The sequence below is a fragment of the Grus americana genome, chromosome 11 (assembly GCF_028858705.1).
Source record: "Grus americana isolate bGruAme1 chromosome 11, bGruAme1.mat, whole genome shotgun sequence".
NCBI lineage: Eukaryota > Metazoa > Chordata > Aves > Gruiformes > Gruidae > Grus > Grus americana.
In genome coordinates this window covers 16,513,980-16,536,299 of record NC_072862.1, presented here as the reverse complement: position 1 = coordinate 16,536,299, position 22,320 = coordinate 16,513,980, and the positions used below count along the sequence as shown (strand labels likewise).

General features: G+C 41.1%; 1 protein-coding gene across 4 annotated transcripts in view; it reads left to right on the top strand.

The window, feature by feature from the left end:
- The first annotated feature begins 24 nt into the window (after positions 1 to 24).
- Positions 25 to 22,320, top strand: part of FANCD2 (FA complementation group D2) — a 53,254-nt gene continuing 30,958 nt past the window's right edge. For 2 of the 4 annotated variants that reach the window (XM_054838119.1, XM_054838115.1), the window contains exons 1-19: positions 25 to 333; positions 1,131 to 1,220; positions 2,021 to 2,155; positions 2,751 to 2,818; positions 3,686 to 3,789; positions 4,331 to 4,394; positions 4,999 to 5,051; positions 7,552 to 7,630; positions 8,923 to 9,047; positions 10,638 to 10,667; positions 10,959 to 11,046; positions 12,026 to 12,130; positions 13,311 to 13,411; positions 13,914 to 14,022; positions 14,767 to 14,802; positions 15,200 to 15,343; positions 16,453 to 16,587; positions 17,988 to 18,119; positions 20,117 to 20,224. In XM_054838119.1, the coding sequence (XP_054694094.1) occupies positions 1,154 to 1,220; positions 2,021 to 2,155; positions 2,751 to 2,818; positions 3,686 to 3,789; positions 4,331 to 4,394; positions 4,999 to 5,051; positions 7,552 to 7,630; positions 8,923 to 9,047; positions 10,638 to 10,667; positions 10,959 to 11,046; positions 12,026 to 12,130; positions 13,311 to 13,411; positions 13,914 to 14,022; positions 14,767 to 14,802; positions 15,200 to 15,343; positions 16,453 to 16,587; positions 17,988 to 18,119; positions 20,117 to 20,224 (1,683 nt within the window). In that variant the 5' untranslated portion in view covers positions 25 to 333; positions 1,131 to 1,153. The remainder of the gene's footprint in view (positions 334 to 1,130; positions 1,221 to 2,020; positions 2,156 to 2,750; positions 2,819 to 3,685; positions 3,790 to 4,330; positions 4,395 to 4,998; positions 5,052 to 7,551; positions 7,631 to 8,922; positions 9,048 to 10,637; positions 10,668 to 10,958; positions 11,047 to 12,025; positions 12,131 to 13,310; positions 13,412 to 13,913; positions 14,023 to 14,766; positions 14,803 to 15,199; positions 15,344 to 16,452; positions 16,588 to 17,987; positions 18,120 to 20,116; positions 20,225 to 22,320) is intronic. The other 2 variants (XM_054838116.1, XM_054838117.1) reach the window with 2 other exon arrangements.

Genomic DNA, 22,320 nt, shown 5'->3' with positions numbered 1-22,320 from the left:
GTGGCGGGAAGCTCGAGCGCGGGTCAGCGCCTCCTCCGCGCCCCGGCCCCGGCGGCCGCCGTGCTGGTCGCAGCCCGGGTGAGGGCCCTTCGGCGGAGGAGCATACCCCGCCCAGCCCGCCCTGGCGGTGCTTTCCGGGGCCGGGGTGGGTTTGGACGGCGTTTCTGAGCCACGTTTGGGCAAAGCCTGGCGGTTTGTTATTAAGTGCGTAAAACCAGCTGCAAGACTTGGCTGCCTCGGGGCCCAGCTGGGCTCTCCTGGCAGAGGAAACCGATAGAACCAAGCTCAGGGTGCTGAAACTTTTGTGTACTGCCCTATAAACGTGCAGGTGAGGTAAGTTGGCCGCCACGGGAATTTCCGAGCGTTTGGGAGTAGATATAATAAGGAGAGGACCACCCGGGACCAAACACTCCTCTTGGCCTGTCAGTCTGCACCTCGGGCCCGGGAGAGCTGCTAAAGGCTCATCGCGCTTTTTCTAATCGTTCCGCTTCCGTTCTGGTATTTTATATAAGTCGTTTTAATAGGCTCTGCCAAATAGTTGAAAATAAACGTGAGATGATCACGCATCTTTTTTTAATAATTTTTAAGTTTTAAAGGCGACCCGAGGTTTATTTTTCCTTTTTAATCACCGTCACCCACCAAAAGAGGACGAGTGAGATGGAGGTTTGTGCTGACAGAACCCTTCTTGCAGTTGTACTGGGTTTAGGAACCTGAACAGGGTCAGCTAACATGGCTGGGCTTGTAAATACTAAATTGCTAATCCTTTGTAGCTTTGGGCGTGGGGAGAGGATGACAAGTTCAGATCAGTGGATACCATCTGACACCTCTTAGTTACTCAGTTTAACTTGCCATTTGATTTGCCTGGTATCTGAAAGAAAAGCTAAGCCTTGTTTTATGAGGAACTGAATTTTAGGAGAAGTGATGTATTATGCTCTAAAATCTCAACCTGTACAGCAGAAAAATGCGGTGTGGTACTGGTTAACCAAGTAATCTGCCTGCCTTTGAGCAATTGCAATTTCTGGAGAATTTCCTTTCACTATTTACTAATACATTCTAGATTTGCTTTAAAAAACCCTTGAATTAAAGTCATGTCTCCTTTGCTCACTTATCTTTTTCCTGTATTTTTATAGGCAATAACAAAGGTTTTGTTACCATGGTTTCAAAAAGGAAATTGTCAAAACCTGATACTTCTGGAGAGAGCTGCAAGACAGACTTGCCGGGTAGGTGCTCAGGTATAATCTTGTGGGGAACGGAGACCCCTTGGTTAGAGGCAGCAGCTGCCGGGCAGGGAGAAGGCCAAAATGACGGTTTTGGTAATGCTAATTGTTAATGACACTGTTGATCTTTAAACACTTTTTAAAATCATAATAAAACATGAACGCTAAAGGCAGTGCCATATCTCTTCTCAGTCCTTCTGCTCTCATACCTTTGATCGGTGTTTATCGTCTTGATCAGTGTTTCTCATCTTGAGCTTCCCTGCCTTCAGAGTCTGCAGATTAATCACATTTGATCAAAACTGGTATCTATAAATCAAACCAAAATAAGATCTCTACGTAGCTGGAGGGAAGATAGTTATTTTTTGCTTTAGCAGATGGGTGAGTACCTAGGAGACAGGTCTGGTGGGAGAACCTATATAAATTTGAGCTTTTCAGGCCAGAGGAAAGTATGTGCTCTAGCATTGCTCATGATCTGTTAGTGGGTATGTCTCCCACGGGAGTAAGTCACTGAAGGTACATCTTAACTATCTTTGATTATGGATCACTAAAAAGGTGAGTAAGAAATGTTCCTTTCTGATGTCATGCTGCAGGGCTAACTGCTCTATAGGATCTGTGCATTGGCATCTGAGTCGGCTAATGACTGTGTCAAATAGCAGTACAGTTTGTTGATCTGGTCTCATAAGTATTCCTGTGCTCCTCTAATTTCTTACTAGAAGGTTAATTTTGAATTAGTTGTTTATATGAAGGATCCTTGCTATTTTTATTGCAGAGTATATTTGATGTAGCATGGCTTGTTTTCTCAGAAACAAAGAAGTCGCGGATTTCTGATAAAGAAAATGCCCCTGCCCGTGGTGGAGTGGAGAATGAGGGAGTCTTTGAAGAGCTCCTTAGAACGTCAGGAATTATACTGAAAGCTGGGGAGGGACAGAATGAAATAGGTATGGGTTTAACACTTGCTCTTTCTGCTTGTATCTGAAAACCTGCAAAGATGACTGGTACAAAGTAAAGATGCATTTTACTTGCAGAGCAAAAATACTTGAGCCAGCTTGTTCCAAAGTTCAAACAAACCTTTGTCTGGCCTATTATTTGTTATACACTTCTTGAATTGCACAGTTCCTGTTGAATTCAGTGCATCGCCTAAACTCATTATACCAGCTTTTTGGGTGTATGCATGCTAAATCAAAAGACTTATGTATGGAAAAAGTTTAGACTGCATCTGTGGGTATTGAGTTACAGAGGCAGGAGCTCTGAAACAGGAAAATGAACATGTTGCATTGCCTTTCGGCTCAGACAAGGCCTTCAGGAATTTGTGTATTAAGCCTTTTTAATGCCATTAGCTACTCTCATCCCAGACTGGAGAAAGCACAAGTGGTGATACCACTTAGGCTTTTGCTAACTGGACTCGTCAAGACAGCAAATGCAGAAGTATTGGTGGATGGGCTTGAGAGCTTGTATTTCATGTAGCTGTTGTTATGATGTTGTATAGATAAAATGTGTCTGGTTCTTTATTTTCTTTTTAAACTTTCTCCTTAGCTGTAGATCAAATGGCTTTCCAGAAGAAGCTCTGCGTGGCTCTGGAGAAGCACCCTACTTACCCAGGCGTAAGTGATGGACTATGCTTTGGCAAGAGCCAGCTTTAAAACTGGTTGCTGCGTAGCAAAAGATGCAAATGCAGCTGCCTGTCCCCACTAGTCCCATACAAAAGTATGGCACACAGTAGCTTATCTTGGATTTCAGTGGTCCAGACTCTCTAATTCTCTCAATGTTGCCATCCCAGTCTTTTGGTCCCATTTTCCTCCTGCTGTCTCTTCTCAGCTGCTATATCTGAATAGTCAGACATCGAGATGACCAACATGTGCCTCTTAAACCAGTCTTGGTGTGCATGCTCCAAGTTTGGTTTTGCGTAATTCCAAGCAAAAGTGCTGCACTTCCACCACCTCACCCTGTCAAAGTAATTAATTGGCAATATTATTCAATAGACAAAGACTCTTAAGGGAGAAAAATCACTTGCTTAACTTTCTAGTGGGAGCTGTGTTTGGTTTTGTGTTGGCTGGGAGGTGGCAGCATTAAAACTGCCACAAAGTGGTGCTCCTCTCCAGTAAACAAGCCCAGCGTGAAGTCCTGAGGCCAGTGATTTGAATCCTGCAAATGTTTTTTGGGCACAGCTCTTGTCACATTAAATGTTGCTGTCTCAGCTGAACAGGAAGAAAGGCAAAGCCCTTTTAAATCAAAGTGGAATGTGAGAGTGTTGCTTTAGTGTTATTTTGTAGAAAAAGTGGTTGCTTTTGGAAATGATTTAGACTAGAGTTAGTTTATTATCCAACGTTCCTTCCGTCACAGTTTCTGTCTGTCTGCAGTTCCCTGGGTAGCTCTTCCCTGTTCTCATCTGTTCACAAACAGCATCCTGAAAGACAGCAGTTGATCGGGGCGTCTTTTCAGGAAGTGGATAACTTCTCTCTGCTTTGCAGGTCGTGAAGCAATTTATCAGCGGCTTGGAATCTCACATCAAGGACAGAAACCAGTTCAAGAACTGCCTCTTGCCGTGCACTCCTATACGGACTGAGGGGTCAAGGTCAGAGAAAATTTATTTTGTTGTCCTCTTCAGTCAGAGCCAGTCTCTAGTTAACGTCATGTAATGTTGAGCAGAGCGGAGGGAAAGGCCATAGCTCCAGCTGATACACAACAAGACTTGTTTCTTAAGCAAAAGTGACTAGTGTTGCTATTTAATAGCAGTAAGTTTAAAGTGGTAAGTCACAGAATTTACTAACTGCCTGTTGCATACCTTGGGCTCCATGGCATTTTATGGCAAGAACCAAATACTGGGGAAAAAGAAATTGACATGGCTGGTGAAGGTTTTTTGACAATTTTTCCAGGAGATACAGCTTAATCACAGAGACTTTTGCATTTCCAGCTCACTCTAGTCTGGTAGAGAGTAAGCTCGTTCAGAGCTAAAGTGCAGTTTTAAATTTTTTTTTGTGTATCTGTGGTTACCATATGTTACCATAAGTCGTTGTAAGTGGTTTTTTTTAAAAAAAACCAGTAATGGAAAGAGTTACAGCCTATTCTTCTAACACGTTTTTATTACAATTGTGGCGGAATCTTTCGTCTTGCAGGACTCTGGTGCACTCGTATTGTGAAAGCCTCATTAAACTGCTTCTTGGAATTAAGATCTTACAGGTATGGGCACCTTATTTTGCTCTTTACAGTGGTGTTGATTTACTTAGGGATCCTTTTGCTTATATAAGTAGGGGATTAATAGAACTGGTTTTGAGGCAGATGAGGCTGCATCTGGAATAGTGTCCAATTTCTTGTTTCTTTAGGGGCACAAAGATGCTCAGGGCCTGGAGCACCTGGCATACAAGAAGAGACAGAGGGAACTGGGTTTGTTCAGTCTTAAGAAGAGAAGATTAAGGGAGATTTTGTGGTCTTCAGATGTCTAGTTGCATGGTATAGAGCCAGACTCTTCTCAAAAGTGAACAGGGGCAGGATGAGAGAGGCCCAGAGGGATTGTACATCCTGCCCGTATGCTCTGCTTCTATTAGATTATGTGGAGAGTTTATACCACTCTCAGCATTTGTGGTTTTCAGCTATCAGGCTGTATGCCTCCTTTCTGGCATTAGGGAAGAGATTTCTTATACAGGAAATATTTTTTTATTTGTCCTTTTGAGTCTTTTATTCTCTGTGCATGTTTCATCTTTTGTGAAAGATCAGTTTTGGTGGCAATGCCACAGCACAAGCGGTAAATCATCATCCTAACACTGTCTTTTTGCCTTTCTTCCAGCCTGCTGTCATAACACTGTTGTTGGAAAAGATCCCTGAATTCTTTTTTGACATGTGAGTATAGACTGTCTTCTCTCTGCCTTGAAATGAGATTTCTTCTTTTGGACAATCACCAGCTGTTTGACTTTAACTGTTACTTCAAATTTACCTGCATGGATGTTTGCACTGATGGTTTTTTCTTCGTACATGTGTAAAATTAGCTGTGAGGTACCATGACTTTATACTTGTAGGTGTGTAAAGCAGAAGACAAATTTATAGAAGCTGAAATACAGACGTACCTCATGAGTCATTATGCTTTTCTTAGCTACTGGCATGAGCTTGGGAAGTATTTCAGCAGAGGGACTATGGAATGTCTCATTTAAAAAAAAAAAAGATGAAAGTGGCTGGCAGAGTTTTAGACGACTGTTAGATGCAAACAGACCTCCTTTAAAAAATACAGATTGTGTTGAAACAAGGAAAAATAGAAAAGTTTTTGAGTGTAGAACATCATAGCAGAGTGAGATCTTGAGGTGCAACATGGGCAAGACTTGAACACTTAAGCTCTTTTTCCAGTGCCCTGGATGCTCTCTACAGAGTTAGTGGAGCAGGTCAGGGGATGGAAGGAAACTGAGGCTGTTTCTGATATAGTGTTTGTTTCAGTGCCGAGCATCAAGCAGGATACAAATCCTGTACAGAGGTTGAGTCTGAGAAATTGTATCAGACTGAAATCTCGTTAGAAGAGTGTTTAACACAGTCAGAAGGACTGAATTATTTTCACCCAAGAATTCTAAAAGATCTTGCATGTAAAAGTGATAAGCTGTTAATTGTGCTGTGAACTCTTTAGTAAGTCTTAGAAATGGATGATGTTACGTTTGTCTCCTATCAAGCTGTAAGAAGAGTGAAGTTTTTTCTATGTATTAATGACCAGTTAAAAATGGAAATGAAAAATAGAAGTAAGTGGTCCATTTTGCAGTAGAAGGAGGTTGCTGGGACGGCCCATGGAGATCTAAGTTGTTCAGCATGTTTGGAAATGAAAAAGGAAATGAAAAGTGAGGTCACAATTTATGGTAACAATTTCCAGGATAATCTAATCTAAAGCTATTTGTAAAGAACAATAGATTTTTTTTTTCCCAATGGATATCCTACTGTTTTTTGTTTTGTTTAATGATGGGCCAAAAACCAACACTCATTACAGGTAATCTGTAACCACACCTGTACTGACCGGCCAATTTCTCCCCAGTCTGATGTAAAAGCATAGACCTATCAGACCTTTACAGGTTTAATGCCAGTTGATGCCTGGACAGAGGACGTTCAGTTTATTGACTTACTGTAGGAAGGGTTGGAAGAATTTGATTTATCCATGCAATTTGGCAATGGCCAACTGATTAATACATATGTGCTTACAGACCAGCGTGACCAGAAGTTACGGGGGGCGCACCTTAGACAGTACAGCTCCATAAACCTTGTTTTCTTAAAAAATCAGACTAAAAATAATCCTGATTGTATAAACACAATGACAAACTCAGTGTTTTCATCGAGGAAAGGTATCTTGTATTGGTGTTTCTTTTTCCTTCTTATTTTTAGTATCAGTTCCATGGTTAGCAGTAGTCAAAGCAGCAAACAGAGTATAGGGAACAAAATGGAAAACATCACATCACTGTAAATGCATGGTACAATCACATTTTGAATGTTGCATGCACTTTTGGTCAGGCTGTCACAAAAATATAGTAGAACAGTTTCTTTGTAAGTAGGGAAAAATATTCTAACTAAAATAGAATTCTGCCTGCCTTCAAAGGAGATGACTGGCAGAGAGATGATAGATGTCTGTAAAAGCAAGAAAGATTTAGAAAAGTTAATTGAGGAAGGTTTAACCACTGTTTCTAACTATGCAAGGCAGCAAACAAAAAAACCCAGAAGTACTTTTTCAGATAATGCATAATTACCCTGTCAAATTCAGTGTTGGAGAATGTAGAGGTTAGAAATTACACACAGTTGTGTTTTTTGTTTCGTTTTTTTTTTTTTAAGGCTTAGGGAAATTAATGGAGGATAAATGTACTGCTGGATAGCAGACATGGAGTGGGTACCAGCTTCTGCCTTGGAGATTTGCTAAACTGCTTATTGTTGGAGACTGAATGGAAACTCTGTGAAAAGATCGCTTTGTTCCCCTGTTACCCAAAACTTATCCAAAACCATCTAATACTGACTGCAGTTGGGGACAGGGCTACTGGGCTCAAAGGAGATTTAGGCTAAGCTAGTGTAGTCACTGTCATGGTAGGCAGCACAGGAGATCTGAAGTAAGGTCACAGTACATGTTTTGCTTTTTGTGCGGTGACTTAGGAAGTTGTTGTTGGTAGTGTATTGGAACAGGCTGGTAGTATCCCTGCTTTGTCTGCATAGCAAGTAAGAAGTAGGGTTCTTCCTAGATGGTGCTAAAATCTGTAGGGATGTTAATGGTATTTTCATAACATGGTTTTGATAGCTGGTTAATTTGAATTGCATCTCATGGTCTTGCAGCAAAGCTTTTGAGTCTGTCTGTAGGTCTGACTAATCTGTGTTTCACTTTCTGCTGTTTTAGCGTGGGCACCTTTGGAACAAATTTTCCACGGCTTATTGTCAATCAGTTTAAATGGCTTGACAGGCTTCTTGACAGCCAGGTGGGTACTGATGATGCAGTCACATCTATGTTTTTTCCAGTCAAATTCTGGAATGCCTATCAGGTGGGATGAGATCAATTATTATGCTAATGAGAACTGATGATGTCATATTCACCTGCTGAAGGAGAGATTTAATTCTTTCTGGTTTATTATGCTTGCATTCAGTTACTTTTGAACATCCCCTTTTACTATTTTTCTTCTGCCCTTTCTTTTAGTCTCCTTTTTCATAAATTTGTATCTGTACATATATATCCACATGGGTGACCCCATTTTAAAGCTGTTGCTGGCAGGAAGTTACAATCCCCTCTTGCTTAATTTTAACAAGAGATATTGGATACTTGCAAGCACCTGGGGATTAATTCTCAGTTCCTGCTTTGGTGGTTCTTTTCCTTCTTTCCCTAAGTGAGCCAGTCTCTGTGGGTTACTTTGTACTGGAGGGCTGTTACAAGAGAGTTCTGGAATGAACTGAGTCAATGTCTGGGTTTAACCCAAGCGGTTAACTGAGCACCACGCAGCCACTTGCTCTCCTCTCCTCCCCGAGGGGATGGGAAGGAGAATGAAAAAAACAAACTCGTGGGTTGAGATAAAGACAGTTTAATAGGATAACAAAGGAAGGTAATAATAAAACAAGTGATGCACAATTGCAATTGCTCACCACATGCAGAAGGAGAAAAAACCACCAAAAAACCAATCTGATACCCAGTCTGTTTCGGAGCAGCGATCCCACCTCCTGGCTAGCTTCCCCAGTTCTATACGGAGCACGATGCTGTATGGTGGGGAATATCCCTTTGGCCAGGCTGGGTCAGCTGTCCTGGCTGTGCTCTCCCAGCTTCTTGTGCACCTGGCAGGGCGTGGGAAGCTGAAAAGTCCTTGACTTGGTGTAGACACTACAACTACCTAGCAACAACTGAAAACATCAGTGTGTTATCAACATTATTCTCATACTAAATTCAAAACACAGCACTATACCAGCTATTAGAAAGAAAATTAACTCTATCTCAGCTGAAACCAGGACAATCAAGAAGTCATACTAAACACCGAGAAGCTTGCTGCTGTGTTTCCCAGTTTCCTTTGCTCACCAAGGTAGTTATATCCTACCTGTAAAATACCATAGTTTCATAAAAGTCTATGCTATGATTCACGACTAACAGGACAATAAGTTAAGGGACAGTTGGCATAAATCCAGACAAATGACTTACTGAGAGACCTTACATGCATATCATTGTCATGCTAATAAACTGCTTGCTCATGGTGAGACTCATGCGTTTTATAAGTGTTCCTCTCGTCTGCAGGATCTTGTCAAGAAGTTAATGCAGATGGTTAGTGTCTCTCCAGTACCAATCCAGCATGATATTATTACCAGTTTACCTGAGATCCTGGAGGATTCCCAGCAAAGTGAGGTTGCCAGAGAGCTCAGGTACAGATGATTCTGTTGGGTTGGTTTGTTTATTTGGTTTTGGGTTTTTTGTTTGGTTTTTTTTTCCCTTGCACTTAGCAGAAAAGTACATCATACATTAATGCAGGTTGCACCAGGACTGACTGAAGTAGTAGGACAACAGTCCATTTCTGCTAACAGTAACATTCCAGGACAGCTAGCACTGGCTTAGGACACTTCATTTGAGTTGTTATGCTGTTATAAAGAGATCTAAATGCTCCAAAAGTGCTTTTATCTAAACAAATTATTAAATTATTGACTACCTGGATACAGCACAGGTAGAATCCAGTTAAATACTCATTACTTTTACTGGATCAGTCTGTGACCAGTCACTTGGATATTACTATAGACAGCTTTTGATTTGGCTTGGATTCTGCTACAGTAAGGGTCAACATTGTTTTTATTAATAAAAAAAACCCCACAACACAAATGTGCATGAAGCAGAACTTTCTGGCTATTTTATATATGTTTCTCAAGCATATTTACTGACCCAAAGAACAGGGGGACCTAATACCAATAGCTATCCTCCCAGAGAGTGCTACATTAAGCTATCCCTTACATCTGTCTTTTTTTTTTTAATAGTGTATTCATTTTACGCAATAATTTTTTCAGTAGTCTTAGCCTATATTTAATTTTACACATCAGTGTTTCTAATTCTTACCATTACACAGATCACTTACATTTGTGCCTGTGCTAATTATCTTTTCACACCTGTGGTTGTTATTTCAGCCTACACCTGCAAGTAGTGCATCCTGTTCTTCTACCCTCTCAAAAGTAATCATAGCTTTGTGTTTCCATTCTCAGTTTACTGTCTCAGCTGCTAGATAAAAAAAGCCCTACACTAATTTTTTTAATGCTAATCAAACTCTTCAGACTTCTGTTTTCGTATATTTTTTCAAAGCTGAGAATCTAAACAGTATCAGCAAGGCATATTTATTTCCATATTCTTAATAGCCTCTACACATATCTGATGTGGAAAAGTACTCATTGCTTGTTGCAACGAATTAGGGAGCATAAATAGAGTTACCAGGAAGCTGAAAATGACATGGTTTTCAACTAAAAAAAATTAAGTAGAACTTCTTGCTAGAGAAAGTTTATAGAAACTTAGATGGCAGCCAAGAATGATTAGATGAATTTCAGGAAAGGAAAGTCCACAAGGCTGTTAAACACAGCTGCGGTCCCTTGGTCAAGAAGGTGCCAAACCACAGCTTGCTGGAAGCCAGACCAGTTTATATAGCAAGCATTTCTAAATACTTGTCCGATTCTTAGTCTGTCTGTTCCTTATTGATCAGTGCTAGGAAAAGGACGCTGAATTAAACACATATCTGGCTGAACCTATTGTGCCTTTCATTACATGGTTGCAATTATTAGAACAAATACTGTGACTAGGGGAGAGGTCACATGTGAGACAGATTCAGTCACTGGCTTTGGTAGCAATCTCAATTACACTTTGCTGATGGCACGTCCATGGGACAGAACTGTGGCTAGAAGGTATCAGGCCTGAGTGATGTGTGTGGTTAAATCATATACCAGCAATCTCACTATTTTTTTTTCTATTTATGGCCAACCCAGGACCTTCCAATTCTCAAGTTCTTGCTTCAGGTTTGTACCAGGTCTTTGTCCATGCTCCCTGTGTTTACAAGATTTTAAAAAGGCACATTCTTCATATCTGCTTCTAATCAGCAGCCGCGGAATCACAATTCAGTGTGTTCAGAGAGGAATGATAATTTAGGGAATAGTTTTCTGTATCCAGTGGCATACTTTGTTGTCAGTTTCAGAGATTTTTTTTTTTTTTTCAATGACCACAAAAACTACTGGAATCATGTAATTTACTAAATATCCATTCATAGCACTATTAAGAGGATCATTTGTTTTCTTTTCCTTCTGCATCAGCTGCTTACTAAAACAGGGCAGACGGCTAACAGTTCCAATCCTGGATGCCCTTTCTCGTCTGGATCTTGATGCAGGCCTTCTGGCTGAGGTAAGGCTTTTACTGAGCAACTGAGCAGAACCCGGCCCCTGCTTAGCAACACGAGAGCTAGAACTGTTCGGTCATTTGAAGTATTTTGCTAAATCTGACTCCTTTAGGCCTTCAAAAGTCCTGAGCCAGCTGAAATTGGAAGGGAGTCAGAGAAACTAAAACTGTTTTGGAAACATGCATGAGTTCAGTGAGGAGCAGAGAGAAGTTTTCTGGCTGTTACAGTATGCATTCAGAAATTTCGAACACAGCTCTTAGCAAATGCAAAAGCACTTTGTCCTGCTGCAATAAATGTTTACTGCCCATCTTAAACCTACTTATTGTCACTATTTCCTTTTTTGAGGTACAGTGACCAGACTAGACCGCTATATTCTAGGAAAAGGTAGACTGGTGATTAAAACATCACATGGTCATAGTTTTTCCCTGCAGAATAATGATAAAGGAGATGAGATGATGTGCCTTTGGTCTTCTGGATGTGCTGGATTGTTGCACTTCTTGCAGTTAGGCTTCTTCTGAGTAGAATAGAATTGGTTCATTTGAGTGCATTAAATACTATTTCACATAGTCACTGAAGGCCTTTGCTGCATAACAGGCTACACCTCTTCCATGCTTTTCCTTTTTGAAAGCCAGTTAAAAGAAAATGGAGCTAAGTTCTTCTTGGCAGTGCCAGGTGATGTGATAAGGGTGACCACAAATTACACCCTAGGAGGTTCAGATTGGAGACCTTTGGAAAAATGAGCTAGGGTCTGCAGCACTGACATAAATTATCAGAGAGGTGTCAGGGCTTGGGGGGTTTCCTCCATCCTTGGGTATCTCCAAGACTCAGTTAGGAAAGTCAAGGCCAGTCTGATCTAGTACTGACAATATTCCTGCTCTGAGCAGAAGGCTGGACTATAAACCTCCAAAGATTCCTTCCCACTAACATAACCATGTTTCTCCTAACCGTAGTCTTACAGCTGATCCAGTTTTGCTTTCTTCTCAGGTGCGGCAGTCTGCCATGACCATTGTGCCTTCTGTAAAACTGGAAGATTTGCCTGTAGTAGTAAAATTCATCCTCCATAATGTCAAGGCAGCAGACGCAGTAGAGGTACAGTATTTTCTCTACACTAAAGACCAATAAGTTATCTCATCCAGTGCATATTTTAACAGAGAGCAGTTGCTTCACACACAGAGGTGTATGCTTTAATATTTTTAAGTAGAATTTTTAATATTGCCAAAGATCAAAGCACAGGTAGAAACTATATCCTTTGACATGGATTTGGTTCTGATTTTGGGTGTGAGAATTGAAACCTCCTCCTTTATGCTGGCTATTACAGATTTTTCTCATTTGTTCTTAGATTTTTTTTTTTTATGTAAACATCTTAAAAAAACTGAAAGCAGTCAAATTGTCTTGAATTAAACTCTTAGACTGAAAAAATGTGGTTAGGTGGCAACTTTAAGCCTTTGAATTTTATCTAAGAATTTTGCATTGTACAGACCCCCTAAGGGTTTTAAATTCCAGAAGTATCCAACAGACCTGGGGCTGTGACTTGGTAATTCTCTTCTTGTTTTGTCCACTGAGTCCTGTTCTAAATCATGTTTTGGAGACATCCCTACAAGGGTGTTCTTCTGTTGGAGGGTAATTTTCATTCTAAGATGTAAGCTTCCTCAGTTTTTCAAGTTTTCCATCTAAGGAAACATACTCAGAATATTTTTTTTTAAGTGAACCAGATGTGTTTTGTCAAGCCAGCCTTGCTGAACTATTGAACATGCTTTTCCCCCCCCCCCCCATACTTGGAGAAAGCCTAAGCTTAAGCCAAATGTGGATTGTGATCTGCCCCAATCTTTCAGGCAGATCATTGTGAAAACAGCACATGTATAACATGCAGCCTAGTCTGTGCTACAATTTGATGGCAGTTAAATTGGTAAATTCACATGCCCTAGAATTTCTGTGGCTGTCATTTATCTTGCTCTGCTGCTAAACAGGATAGAACTAATGCACAGCAACATGCAGCAGATATAGGTGGGAATTTCATGGAGTGACTCTTAAGAAATCCTCTTCTGCTTTCTGCATGCATGTGCTTGACAGTGAAGAGCAAAGTGTGGCTGGCTCACTTTCTAAGTAAAAAAAAAAGTTTGAGCATGGTTATATGCTTATGAGTCTTAACAAATACATGAGGTTTTGATTTGTAATTTTAAGGTTATTCTGTGAGATTGTGTTTTCTTTTCCTCAGCCTTTTCTTTCTTCATATGTCACAGTGATTTGTGCCGGGATTTGTGTTTCACAGGTGATTTCTGATCTTCGTAAGAGCTTGGATCTGTCATCATGTGTCCTGCCCCTGCAGATCCTAGGTTCCCAGAAGAAGCTTAAAAGCCAAGTCCAGGCCAGGTACTTGAGCTCATTTACATGATTCTCCAAGGGTAAGATAGGCAAGGGAGCTTTGTCTCTTCTTTATCTGGTCTTTGGCACACATGGTTACATTCATGAGCCTAATTTATCCCCAAGTAAAGGTGCTGACATCTTTATTCCTTCCAGCTTGATGCTAATATAACACGTTTGTCAATCCGTATGGAGCCAACTTCCTCTGCCATGCATGTAGTTCCTTTTGAGCCATCTGCATCCATGTCTGCATGGGGGAATGCAACTCCATTTATAATAATGTTGCTGCTGGTTCATCTGTTTTAAGTTCCTTCCAGTATGACTTTGGTTGATTCTGCAACCCCTGCTTCCACCCTTTACTGAAACTCTTTTTTGAAACTCCCTATCCTTGCCACAGCATTCCCTCTAGAGAATGGCTGCTCTAAGTAACTGCCACGACTGCTAAGCTTCCTTGTTCCTTTTACTACAGTATTTACAATGACTGAATATCCTCCCTTCTGATCATTTACAGTTCTTCCGTGAGCCAAGTAACCACCAGCCAAAATTGTGTGAAGCTACTTTTTGATGTGATCAAGTTAGCTGTGAGATTTCAGAAAGATGTCTCTGAAGCTTGGATTAAGGTAAGATGCATGCTTCAGTCCTTGTTTCTTTATTTAATTGGACTCCTAGGTTGAGCCTCAGCCTGTCTTGTAATCAAATGTGATATCAAAAGACAAATGTTAGCCCTTCATCTTGCTGATACAGATTTCATTCTGTGTTGCAAATTAGCAGTGCTTTTTCAGGATTCTGCTTTCTTCCTCAGTTACGGATTTCACAGTGCTTGCAAGATGGCCAGCGTGCTCCACTGTACAGACCCCAAATCTTGAAATGCAGGATAAACCTGGTCCTACATGTTTATGAGAGAGTTTTGGAAATAATAGTCTTAAATTTTTTTTTTTTCTGTCTGCAACAGAGCAAAAATGTATACCCATATGTTGAGACTGAGCTGTGTAAAGTCTTACAGTGCTTGAAAGTGTCCAGCAAGAAATCAGTATTGGCTGACATAGGGCTAAATTTAATTTTAAATTGCATTTCAGTGTAAACCACGAGACTATGTTCTGTTCTCAGCCATTCGTTGCTCAGTACCTTAGTTCCTTTCTCAAGCCTGATGTTGTCTGAGAACATCCTTCTTCAAGCTGAATTTTCATGCTGTTTTTTTTGAGTGCCTTCTGGATTCTCTGCTGTTGGCAAGATCCAGTTTGCTGGCTTTGGTGGCTGTCCTTCTGTAAAGAAAACTGTAAGCAGTGAGTCTGCCCTTTTTGATTTGGTTTTGGAATATAGTATCGTACTCTAGTGTAACAGCTTTCTTGGTTTTTTGCTCTTAGGCCATTGAGAACAGCACGTCTGTATCTGACCATAAGGTAATACTTCTGACTCTGCAGTTGTCTCTGGGAGTGTCCTCTTCTGCTGGTGTTTTCAAAGGCTTTCTTCATGGTTGTAGATGAAGAGATTTTTCTAGTTGGAGCAGAAACTGCCGGTGATGTTGCATAGGTGGTTCTTTTGGTATTTGACTTGTTCCTGTTATAACAGCTATCCGTTTTCTTTGTAACTCTTAGTTCATCCCTTCTAAATATCAAGGGACAGAGTTATCCTGCTTTAATTCTGTCCTGTTGGACTGATGAGGATTTTCTACAGTTGTGGCCGTCAGGGCTTTTTGAGCTCTTCATTTTCTTCTCAGTTTTGATTTCAAAGTGTGTAGTTGTCTGGACTGTTTGATATCTTTTCAGCATAATGATTGGTGGTTATTTCCTCAAAAAGGTTCTGGATCTGATAGTTTTGCTGCTAATCCATTCTACAAACACCAAGAACAGGAAGCAAACTGAGAAAGTATTGAGGAGCAAAATTCGACTGGGCTGCATGCCAGAACAGCTGATGCAGAATGCCTTCCAAAATCATTCAATGGTTAGTGCTGATTCTGCTTTGGGAACTCCCTCTTTTATCTCTCGAAGATCTTGTTGGATGATGATTTAAGCCTCTGCCACACTGTTTATACTATTCCTGTTATGTACACTTCTGGGTTTTAATTTTTGGTCCCAGATCAATCTGCTAAGGCACATGTCCTCTGTTGTAACTGTCACGTGGTTTTTTTAGATATGAACTTTCCTCAGAATTGGATGGGTTTTTTATTTTGGTGCAAAATCTCTCAGCCTGAGAGATGTGGTCTAGCCCAAGATCTCTACTGTGTGTTCCAGACATGCTGTTGTCTCCCACAGTATTTTTAGAAGTTCATGTGTTTACATGCCTTGTTTTTCAAGTGTAATGGTTTCTAGGTCTAAATATGTGTATATATATTGGGCATATGTTTGTAATGTAATGTAAATTACCATTTACTATGAGAAAACTGAAAATATTGACAAAAAATGACACAGTGCTGCTTGTTGGAGGTAGCAGGTGGATAAGAAATGCTGAGTTATGAATTTAAAATTAATTAATTGAACTATAATAATGCCTTAAGTAGGCATGTTTTATTCTGAATATAAGTGGGTTTAATTCAGTTTTAGTTTAATTCTCTTCCAGAATAAGTTAAGATAAAGTAAATTAGACCACTTTACATCTGCAAAGAACTTGTTCAAAGGAGCTCTGTGTGATTAAGCTAACTTCAGAAGTTAACTTAGATTTTTCTGAGTGTCTTGACGGAGTGGAGTCCTTCTGTTAAAGTAAGGCCAAGAGTGTGTCTGTCATGGGGCTTTTATTTAGTGGACATTGCTGTAATGCAACTTCCCTGGTGTCACCAGTAAGGGATATGCTGCTGTGAGCTCTGCAGCTTTGCAGGTTGGCTTCTCAACCGATCTGTAAATCCTTTGTGCAGAGAAGGTTGGAGAAACCCATTCTGGTGTGCCTTATCTGCTCTTGTTGCCTGTTTGTGTGAGAGAGGACAGTCAGAGAAGGCAGGAAAGCACCTACTGAAATAGGGAAAGCGTTTGGGATGAGCTATAGCACACCCTTTATTTAGGGAGCTGTGTTTAAAATGAGCAACAATAATCTCCTCTTTCACAATGTCTGTATTTCAGGTTATCAAAGACTTCTTCCCTTCAATCCTAGCGCTTGCTCAGACGTTTCTGCACTCTGCGCACCCAGCCATAGTCTCCTTTGGCAGCTGCATGTACAAACAAGCTTTTGCAGCCTTTGACTCTTACTGCCAGCAGGTATAGTGTGATGGATGGCATCTGTTTTATTTGTGTTTGCGCTTTGTTCTAGAATTGTATGTCATGATCCTTTAGGGGGAGAGGATCCAAGGCAGTTGGAAGCCTTTGGAGAGAGGTCTGTGCTGGAGAGTAGGCCAAGCAGAAGATGGGGAACAATAAGAGCAAGGCTCTTGCAGCAAGTCACTCAAGCACAGAGACTGCTGGGAGGAGCGGGGAGCGAACAGGCAGGCCTCAGAAGTGACAGAATGAAAAATACTTCTGGAGCGGAGAAGGCTGTGCTGGGTTTGCTGCCATTCAGAAAGCAAACACATTGACTGAGATCTAGCAAGGATGTCAGGACTGGCCCCTAGGGTCACGGAGGAGATTTGTTCGTAAATCCATGTTCCTGTTCTGTCTTACCCAGTCACTTTGAGCATCTTCTATTTTAAAAAGCCATTTTTATAGTTTGTATTGAAACTTTTTCCTTGGATAACTTCCTGTGACAAAAAAGTTTACACAGATTTCCCTCAGAGCTCTGACCAATTTGAACTCCTGCTACATACTCTGAAATAATCATAGACTAGACTTTCAGCTCTGAGTATGAGTTCCTGCAGACATGCTGACATGAGAAAATTTGGGGATTGAAGACAGCTCTGCACAAACTTTTGAATGTATTTACACCTATCTGGGCACAGTATGTTTGTAATTAAAACTGTTTCCAGCGTTGTATCTGTATTACTTATTACAGCAAACTTAACAAATAGACAAACAAAAAAGCAACTAGGAAAAACCTGAGATGTGAAAGCATACGATGTCATCTGCAACAAGCTAGTGAGTCTAGTAATACTTAAAGATGTTAAGAATTTCAAAAGAGGATGGCTGTATTAGCAATTAGTAATGTAGGAAAGACCCAGAGCCTCAGATTGTGGATGGGAGTGGAGAGGGATCCCTGTCCAGAAGTCAACTGAAGTAAGACCATAAAAATATTTTTGAAACAAAAATGTTAGTTTTGAACTGCTGTTGATAAAGATGGTGAATACACTGGAACTGCTGAAATTAGAGGCAATGTCTTCCTGGGTGTGGTGCAGTCTTCTGTTCACCTAAGAAAATAGGGTAGATTTTTATTATCTTATGTGTTGGTAGCAAAGAGCAGAAGCTGCAGCAGTGTTAGCAAGCAGGCAAGAAAAATTTGGTGAAGAGCTGCTTTATGGAGTCATGGGAGCTTTTAGAACTGAATAAAATTCAGGCTCAAGGAGAAGGTCTATATTGTGGATATCAGGAATTAAAAAGCAAACTGAGAAGGGATTAGAATCATATGGTTGAGTTTCAGGATGATTGTCTGTACTCGATCAGCATATTCTGTACGCAGATATTTTTCTGTTGATATTTCACTATGGTTTCTTTGGGGGCTTTTTCCTTAGGAGGTTGTGACAGCTTTGGTGACTCACGTGTGCAGTGGAAGTGAGACAGAATTGGACATTTCTCTGGATGTGCTCACTGATTTGGTGATGCTGCATGCATCCCTGCTGATGCGCTATGCCACCTTTGTGAAGGTATGTATATTTCTGGGGGCATACTATGTTTCAGGTCCGGTACACCACTTTGCCTCAGATTCAGAATAGGTCATTACTTTTCAGAAATAGAAGTAATGGAACAAGTCGTGCCTGTAAAGCTATCTGTCTTGAGAAATGCAGTGGTCAGAAGTGAAAGGTAGCTGCTATAAAAGGGTGAGCTGTAAGATAGGACTGTGATTTTTTGACAGGGGAAATTGAGATAGACAAAGAAAAAATGTTACACTTTCCTGTAACTGGAGAATGCTTAAATTGCAGGCATGGAATGACACCTATGATGGAAGGAAAATGCTGTCTTTATTAACATCAGCTATTTCAAATACTTGCAAAAATCTGCCCTCTTTGTAGGCTGCCAGTATTTGAATCCTACAACAAAACTCCTGGCAGGGATGAGAGAAGACTTATGTCCTAAAATTTAAAAGAAGAAAGTACTCAATGGGGAGAGAAAAAAAAAAAGGGGGGTTCTTGACTCCTAAGAATGACAAGCAGGGTCAGGCCTGCCCAGCTGCCTGTTGCCAAAAGTAGTAAGAGTGGAGACTGAGAGAAAAGCAAAACAGCAAGGCAAGCATGCAGCAATACTTTTCTTGAACACTGCCCCATCTGTGGTGATTTGTAGCTTAAGGACATCCTGTATTTAAGAGCCCTTAAAGAGTCACCCCTCTGACTTTTTTGGTGCCCACTTGGTGTCAGGATTCTGTAGTTTAAGTACACACTGTGGGAAAGCTATATACTTTTTGCTGATTAGCTGGTTGACTGTTAAATTTAAATTACTTGCTTGTAATATGCTAAAAAGGCATCAAAATCTGCCATAAGAATTTGCAATGTTATCTGTCATGCATTCGATGGGTATAACAGGAAGAAATGGAATTCGCTTGCTTTGTGGCAGAGGGAGGATGTGATAAGGACTCAGGGTTGAAAGTAGTCCTTGAAAGAGACAACCTAAAACTCCTGCTCACAGTTGAATGGGTCATCAGAAGTGTGATGGGGATTACTTGCCCACAGCAGTCTGCTGAGACCTGCTGACCTTCCTCCTGACCTTGTTTGCATGTTCTTGTGCTGGCAGATGATTTACAGATTATGGTTTCTATGGGCTTATCTTTGATACGTTACCAAAGCTTGTATGTGCTCCAGCCAGACCTCAAGGTCTGGCAGTGTACCATGTTTGGCATGCATCTCAGAGGCGCTTGAGACACTAGCCAGTTACCTGTAAAAAGATCTGTGGTGTACTGCAGTGTAGTACAGCAGATGCCTGGTGTATTTGACACTGAACTGGAGCCTCTCCAGCACAGAGAGAACATGCAGAGCTTAGCACAAATCACCTCCCCAAACAGCTATTTTTTTAATCTTAAAACTAGGTGAATTTTCTTGAGGGTTGCAAAAGTGATTATCTAATCCTGTCAAACTCAACACCTTGTTCCAAATCCTGCCTGAGGTTGGCCAGTAGTAGGAGAAGAATAATGGCAGCAAAATGCCATGTCAATGGTAGGAAAGCTAGCGTGGCTCTGCAAAACAGTTGCACTGTTTTCACTGAAGCACTGGAAGCTGAAATATCCGGAGGATGCCAGCCAGCACAGAAAATTCCAGCCCTAAATTGTTAACAACTTGGCTGTTACAGGCCTTGTAATGGAAATATTAACAAAAACCCATAATATTCATTTTGTCAAATACTTTGAATGCTGTGACCAAACCTGTGATAAAAGATAAATAGCTGTCACTAATGGGATGGGAGCACTCCCAAAATGCGTATGGTAGCCAGATAGTTATTGCCATTCAGCCTCTGATAAAACGAACTGCAATAATTGAGGCCATAGCAATAGTTCTACATGTATGTTTATTTAATTTGAATGTAGCTTTTCCTGCCTATACAAAAAAGGTGTAAAGTTAATTGGCTTCCCTGTAGTTGACAATTTGTGTATTACTGGGAATGCGGAAAGGGATTCTTGATGTATCTGAGCTAGTTTGTGGCTTCTCTCTTACAGACCATTTTAGACTCTACACAGAAACTGAATCCATGCCAGATCCGGAAGCTTTTCTACATTCTCAGCACACTAGCCTTCAGCCAGAGGCAAGAAGGAAGCTATATTCAGGTAAGCAGAGACACAACAGAAAGGAGTTCAGGCTGTGCTTTGGTCCTTTTTGCTAGGTTAACTTCCAGAGGTTGTGTTTTGCAAATAGCGGCCTCATCTATGAACAGTGATTGATGTCAGGATGTCCCTCAGCTTAAAATTCTCTTCCCAACTGGCTGCAAGCCAGCTTGTGGCTCCAGACTTTCCACCCTGTATAGCAAGGGCTTATCACAGTGACTGCATACCTCATATCTTTCCCAGAAAGGTCCTCTTCTCTTGCGTGTCTAAGACAGGTAGAGTTGATAGAGATGTTGGTGGAAGGGGACTGATGGCAGTCTCTAATATAACCTCCCAGTCAAAGTGGGATTGTCACCAACATGATATCAGGCTGGCTGTGGCTTTGTCTAGCTGAGCCTTGAAGACTTGCAAAAGTAAATTCCGTAGCCTCTTTGTTAGCTTTGTTTCTCCATCACTTGGAAGCATTCAGAAAGCATAGTTCAGCTTCTTCCCCAAAATGTTCATCTTGATTTAGCTGCTTAATGTTTGTACAGCAGAGACAACAAAGACATTTGTTAGAAGAACCGAGCTACACAGAACAGAGGACTCAGCTGTGAAGTGGTAGCCTTCACACCTTTCGTGCCTCTAGTTTAAACATAAGAAGGTATCAAAACTAGTCTGTCTAAATTCATATTCATTTTACATAAGATACCTTGTATGACTCAGTTGCAGCATAATAGTTGTGGCATCAGATACCCTTCTCTAGATTTCTGGCTTCTTGAGCGTGGCAGTGATCAGATGAAGATAAATACCTCAAAGACATTTATTTCACAGTGGAGATGACTGGGTTTAAAATCTTCACATTCATAAAGCTCAGGTTCTAGAAATTAGGACTATTTGTCTTTGAGTCCCTGCATAGTTTCTAGTTGTGGGTATGTTTGCACACGCTAGCTTGACACTATGAAGGGAGACTGCTCTTCCTCTCTTGCTGATTGGTCTGTGGCATGTAAAACAGCACGTCTGTAGTCTTTTCTTCCCACTCACCCTGCTAAGATGGAGCTCTTCGCTGCCAAAATTTCCAGTTCTAAGGTAGGTTTAGCTCCTTTCTGAACTACTTTCCTCAGTAACTTACCCCTCACCCCCCTAAGTCTGTCTTATGTGCAACTTGTGAAAATTGCCTTGGCAACACACAAAGTGACTTTGCAGCCCAAAAGGACTAGCTGTCAGGAAGAAGTGTTCTGCCTGCCACCCTCATAAAATGCAAAAAGAAGGGGAGGAGTGTAAGCTCTAGGATTTATTCTGAGCTGAGAGTTTGTGACTGTTCGGGTCCAAAGTTGGCAGTTTGACTCTCTCCTCAGAGTGATCAGTATCTCAGTGGTGCCAAAGATGCCAGGGGTAGATCACCAATGAAATCGGTATCCTGGGAACCAAATTTCTCTTTGCCTTCTTTTAACTGTAGTTCTAAAACTGATGCCTCTTGGACACGAGAATCTCTACAGGCAGATCAGGCATTTGTCCTTGCACTGCCCAGGTCATTTCAGAGGCACGTTGCTTAGTGAAGGTCAAGAAAAGATGGCATAACCACGTACTGTCCTATTCTCTGCTACCAATTTGATCTTGTTGGCACTGGTGGTTTGCGTAGCGTAACTCAAGCCTTCATCTCCTCTGTCTCAACCCTTCTCTGGTCAGAGCTCGTGCTTTCCTGCAGCTCTCAATCCCTGAGGATCTCTGTATGGGCCAACCTCCTCCTTTGCAGACCAGTAGGGAGAGTTAATAAGAATCAATGCGACCAGGGCTGTTCTGATTCCGTAATGTTTTTCTGTGGCCTGCGAGATCTTTGCTGCTTTTATGAAGCTGCTTCTGAGTTCTCACACATGCTCTGTCACAGTCTGAGAATGCTGCTCCTCATAACAGGGAAGCTGCTCTTCTGCAGTGATTGCTGCTTTAGTCTGTTGCTAACAGGCTAAAATAAACGGATTTTCTGCTTAGTGCATTCGTTGTTCCATCCCTGCTTGGAAATCAATTACTTCTCGATGCCTACTTTATAGATATCAGGAAACTGAGCTGTCCCTTAGCTTTGGTCAGGACCCGCTTGGCAGCCCTCTCCCATGATTGTCTGC